General features: G+C 45.8%; 1 protein-coding gene across 3 annotated transcripts in view; it reads left to right on the top strand.

Annotated features, from left to right (window-relative positions):
* Positions 1-2,864: 2,864 nt before the first annotated feature.
* The window catches only part of nup35 (nucleoporin 35), a 31,627-nt gene continuing 28,491 nt past the window's right edge, over positions 2,865-6,000 (top strand). Inside the window, exon 1 of one of the 3 annotated variants that reach the window (XM_085985929.1) lies at positions 2,865-3,234. In XM_085985929.1, coding sequence (XP_085842055.1) covers positions 3,222-3,234 — 13 coding nt within the window. In that variant the 5' untranslated portion in view covers positions 2,865-3,221. Of the gene's footprint in view, positions 3,235-3,282; positions 3,557-6,000 lie in introns of those variants that run through there. The other 2 variants (XM_085985926.1, XM_085985928.1) reach the window with 2 other exon arrangements.

Genomic DNA, 6,000 nt, shown 5'->3' with positions numbered 1-6,000 from the left:
TTATGTGGCATGTGCTGAACGGTTATTATTAATTGCTAACTGGTTTCAAAGTGGAAGGCAGAAAATGCTGGAAATACTCAGCAGATCAGGCAACATCTGTGGAGAGAGAAACAGAGTTAACATTTCAGGTCGATAACCTTTTGTCAGCTTCTGGTCATTGACCTGATATGTTAACACAATTTCTCTCTCCACAGAAGCTGCCTGACCTGCTGAGTATTTCCAACATTTTGTTTTTATTTCAGGTTTCCAGCATCCGCAGTATTTTTCTTTTGTCACAGTGCAAGGCCATTGGAAACATAAATGACCCCATTAGCAGGGTCCTTATGCCGTGAAATAGCAGCCTAACTTTCTGAGGTGAGTTTTGTGATGAAATATATGCCTTCATCAGCCCCTGTGTTTTACCTGCATTGTATTGTGTGTACCGCCCCCTTTTTCCGATTGTGTGTATTGGCTCCGCCCCTGTCTTTTGTCATATAAAGGTCTCAAGAGCTGTATGAGTCATTTCTGCCAGACGAATCCGATGTGGAAATACATGCAATGTTCTTAGTGATTAAAAGCCTTCAGTTGAATCCTTTAATTCCTTGTCTTTGAGTTATTGATGGCACATCAATTTTAATCACTAAAACACCAAGATGGATCGACTCCTGAAACCAGAGCGCTTGGATCTGGACCCCCATGCCTCAGACGCAGCCACACAGTTCGGACACTGGTTCCAATGCTTCGAATTTTTCATCGAAAGCTCAGCCACCGCCATAGCAGCCGCGACCGCCACCGGAGGCGTGAAACTGGGAATCCTGCGAAACTGGGTGAGTCATCGGGTCTCCCCTCTCATCCGAGATGCCACCAGCTACGGGGATGCCTGCACCATTCTGAAGGCCCACTACGTGCGGCCAATAAACGAGGTGTACGCCAGGCATCTTCTGACTACTCGCACGCAGCGGCATGGTGAGTCACTAGAGGACTTCATGCTAAGCCTAAAAATACTGGGCAGAGACTGTAACTGTAAGGCCGTGTTTGCCATCGTGTACACGGAGGAGCTGATCCGAGACTCCTTTATTGCGGGCCTCAGTTCAAATTACATTCGGCAGAAACTGTTTGAAAAGGAGGGACTGGACTTAAAACAGGCTATGGGCATAGCGCGATCGCTGGATATGGCCCAGAGGAACTCTGAATCCTGTTCCTCAGGCCACGCGGCCCACTCCACCTCGTGCGCACCGTGGGGGCTGCCATCTTGGAAGCCATCTTCACCTCCCAGGTCTCAGGCCAGCCCAGCACCATCGGAGCCCCAGCCTCCACCCAGGAGCCCCACTACTGCCGCGATGCATCGGGGCCCGAAATGCTACTTCTGCGGCCAGGACAAACACTCCAGGCATCTGTGCCCAGCGAAGGGCACCACCTGTTTTAAATGCGGGAAGAAAGGACATTTCAGCAAAGTCTGCAGAGGGAACCCCGCCTCCAACTCCGCCACCGCCACATGCGCGCCGTGGGGGCGGCCATCTTGGACGCCATCTTGTCCACCCTCATGGAGTCCACCATCTTGTCCCGACTACACGGACCTCCAGGACCCACTGGTGGCCTCGATCACGGTGGATCAATCCAGGCCGCATCCGTTGTCTAGATCGATGATGGACATAGAGGTAAACGGGAACAAGGTTAAATGCTTGATTGACTGCGGGAGCACCGAAAGCTTTATTTATCCTAGCCTGGTAAAACGACTTTCACTAACGATTGTCCCTACACAGGGCAAAATCGCCATGGCTGATAAGACCCATACCTCAAAAATTACAGGTTTCTGCGTGGTTATGTTGTCAGTAAAAGGCACTGATTACAGAGATTTTAAACTATTGATAATGCCAGATCTCTGTGTGAGCGTGATCTTGGGTCTGGACTTCCAGTGCCACCACCAAAGTATCACGCTTACCTACGGTGGGTCCCAGCCGCCCCTCACAGTGTGCGGTCTGGCTACCCTGAAGGTCAAGCCGCCCTCTCTGTTCGCCAACCTCGCACCCAACTGTCGACCCATAGCGACCAAGAGTAGGCGGTACAGCTGGGAGGACAGAAGGTTCATTGCGTCGGAAGTAGACTCAAGCGGGAGGGTATCATTGAATGCAGTACCAGCCCGTGGCGCGCCCAGGTAGTAGTAGTTAAGGGTAGCGAAAAGCGGATGGTGATAGATTATAGCCAGACGGTTAATCTATACACCCAGCTAGACGCCTACCCTCTGCCCCGCATAGCGGATATGGTTAACCAAATCGCGCAATACCGGGTGTTTTCCACCATCGACCTAAAATCGGCATACCACCAGCTCCGCCCCTGTCTTTTGTCATATAAAGGTCTCAAGAGCTGTATGAGTCATTTCTGCCAGACGAATCCGATGTGGAAAGACATGCAATGTTCTTAGTGATTAAAAGCCTTCAGTTGAATCCTTTAATTCCTTGTCTTTGAGTTATTGATGGCACATCAAGTTTAATTCGTTTTTACAGCACAAATGCAGCAATTTCTCGACAGCAAGTTCTGGTTTTGCGAGACTAACGACAGTTTGCCGCAATTTGTTCAGCAGTTTGTGACGATTCGCAATTAATGGCGTATCTCTTCCTTGCCACAGATTGCTTTTACGCTTTAATAATGCTGTGCACCTTGAAGTTGCTGTTACTTATGCAGCAAATTCTGGGCCATCATATTAAGTCTTGGGCATAGCAGACATTTCTTGTATCACACCATGTCACACTTTGCACATCACACTTCAGCATATCTTCTGAATCATCTGAGCAACACCATGGGAGATCATATTAACTCGTTTTGCATTCTGTCACTCTTGGTTATGAATACGCCATATATTTACGGGAATATTGACAGCTATTATTTGTAGAGCCCACCCCCACATATCATTAATGCTAGTTACTGTAGGTTTTTTTCCCTTAGGGAAATTTGGACATTGTCAAAAAAAAACGATTTAGCACAAAGTGTTTTACAATCGAGACGATTACGAATTGAGGAAGTGTCGTTGTAACAGCGCGACTCTGAAAGTCTGTTGACGAGCGGCCCCGGGAAGGAAATACAACAGAGAGGAGTGAGTGACGCTGCTCCCATCGTGCAGCTCCGCTGCTGCAATTGGAGATTTTCTGCCATTTTTGAAGGTGGAGCGGAATCTTGCGGCTCCACTGGGAAGGGGCCGTTCGCGCTCCAGGTCCACGTGTGCCGGCGCTCTCGAGCCCTTTGTCATGGAGTTCCAAGGTAAGGTTGGCCCGGGGAGCCACGAGCCTTCGCTCCGCTGCCCGGGACCTGGGGCCCGGGAGGCTCTGAGCAAAGGTCGAGCGCGCTCTCAGCCTGTGAGAGCACAGGCGGGGCTGGGGGAGGGGGGAAAGCAAGCCTTGCAGACAAACAGCAGCGCCAAAGGCGAAGAAGAAAGTACTTCATATAAAGTCCGCGCACGCTCAGATCCTATGGCTGCCACTTGATGATGCGGCTCGTGTCTGGTTAACCAAATGTATGGCTGCGGGGAAGTTACCCAATTCTCGAGTGGAAACGCATGTTCTGTGTTGCCAGAACATTTGAGGTAGGGCATACAGTGCGAATTAATACTCGGTGTTTTCATTTGTTTATGCGGCTGTATCATGAGTTCGCATTTGCATTGCACACAGTCAAAGGGTGTGAGGATTGCAGTTTATTCATCGGGGCCTAGTTCACAAGTAGTCTTTTTAGTTGGAATTTCGGCACTGAATCGATAGTTTCCTACCTTACAACAGTGACTACCCTTCAAAAAGTACTTCATTTGCTGTAAAGCGTTTTGGGACGTCAGGTGGTCGTGAAAGGCGCTATATAAATGCAAGTTTTATTTTAGGACTTTTCCTTTTAGGAAAGTTTAGGTTTCTCAGGATCAACATTTAACCAGCTTATAACAATTTATTTGTTAGCAGTCTGTGATTTCTGACCTTTTGTGGTTCTGAACGTTACAATTCTCTAGTATTTAACATGACAGCTACGAACTGGCTGTAAAGGCCACTCAGCTTCCAAAACCCTATTTTGTACTTGCCGGCTGGAGAAGAAAACACCCCATTTTGCAAAAGGTTGGTTCCCATGGGTAAAGCCCAGCCACATGCGGACACATCGAGAGACAGTGCTAAAAATCCAGGCATAGGTGGCCCACTAACACTGTTTCTGAAACGGAAACTAAAAAAAATTAAATGGAAATGGTAAGGTCAGTGAAATTAAGAGAAACCATGTGGTGCTTTTTGGTCAAGAAAGGCAGTGAGCTGATGCTGCAGTTTGGTATTCAAGAGTCACCTGGATGTGAACCAGAGCTCTAACCATAGGTCAGCTGTCAGTTTTTAAAAATATTACATATTAAAAGGCAGTACTACTTGGAGTACACTACCCCACTGGAGTAAACATACTGCCTGTTCAGCTCGTTGGGATGAATTTGAATAGAAAGCAGACTGATGGAATCAAGGTATGACCTCTCTGCACTGCAGTCCTTCATGGGAATAACTTGGGTCATGTAAACCAAACTGCTATTGGTTACATGTCCACAACATACACCTAGTGTGCAAAATGGGTGAAGTGTAAGGGGGGGGGGGAGGAGGAGAGAAATAGTACTGGTGGTTATGCAAGTAGAACATGTGGTTGAAACACACAAACTTCAGATATCAGTAGGGTTAAAAAGTATATTCGGGCTTTAATCTACATCACATGTTCCTTGATGTGCTTGAGCAGTTTAAGTCACTCTTGTGATACACAGTGGACTTCTTGAAGGTATAAACTGAATTGTGATTCACAGTGGAATTAACCACTCTGCCCCATCTGTAGTAATTGACTAATCACTGTGGCCTGTGAGAATGCAATGGAATAAGTCAGGTTGATGCTTGTGCAGAAGTTTGGAGGAAAGGATTTATAATTGCTGAGTATGTTAGTTTCTTGGGATCAGTTACTGAAAATGAAGTCATGCTTTGGAACAACATCTTTGACTCTTGTTTTCAAATTTTATCAATCAACTTCCTGTCATTCATTATGATCTGGCTGCTAAGTGGTGAATTCTAAGAGGAAAAAAGTTGACAAAAGAAACAAACTGCAAGAGAAAGACTAAATAGAAAGCCTTTTTAACACTTCCTTTCCCACCACTTGCTTTCTAGACTTTGTACATTCAGGAGGTTTGTATTTCCTTCTTTATTATCAAGATACCAGTTGATCACCCATGGCATTGCTTATGGTCATTTTTAACATGTGTTCTTTGGCAGTTGAACCTTTTGCCCTAATGGATAATTGCTTGGGTCAGCTTTGTAAAAACCCTTCATCTCCAATTTCAGTTGGGCTACCTCAAAATAAAGCAAGTGCAGCTTTCCTTGTAACTTGATTTCCTGATGCACAGGATCAACCTAGTTGCTCTCTTTTATAACTTTCGAATCAAAGGCAATAATACTTTCCAGATCGGGTCTGACCAATATAACTTTTGATTTGGCTTCTACCCACTGTTGATACTGACAAGTTAACTTATTTGCCTTTTTCACTGTAGCCATGTACTGGGCTGACAGTTGCATAGAATTATTTACAAATGCCCCAGATCTCTTTCCGGACCAGCATGCTGCATGATTTCCTTTAACACATACTCCTTCTTTTGGTTCCTTGCTTGCATATTAATTACTTTACACTTGCCTATATTGAAATGCATCTGCCACCTGTTGTCTGTTGCCTAAAAGATCTAAAGCTTTCTGAATCTGGTTGCATTGTTCTTCATTATGTATTTTGGCCTGATCTGCAGACCTGGAGATTTTGTTTACGATACCCTGTCAGTAATATATCCTGCATATTAAAAATAATATTGGCTCCAAGACTGACCCTGGAATACTCCATGGGTAACATTTTTTCCAGTAAGAATAAATCATAAAATCATAGAATAGTACAGCACAGAAGGAGGCCATTCAGCCCATCGAGTCTGCGCCGGCTTCTTTGAAGAACAACCAATTTGTTCCACTCCTCGACTCTTTCCCCATATCCCTGCAATTT

This window comes from Somniosus microcephalus, chromosome 4, assembly GCF_052327205.1.
Source record: "Somniosus microcephalus isolate GS21.2 chromosome 4, FLI_Smic_1.0, whole genome shotgun sequence".
NCBI lineage: Eukaryota > Metazoa > Chordata > Chondrichthyes > Squaliformes > Somniosidae > Somniosus > Somniosus microcephalus.
This window is presented reverse-complemented; position numbering and strand designations above follow the sequence as displayed.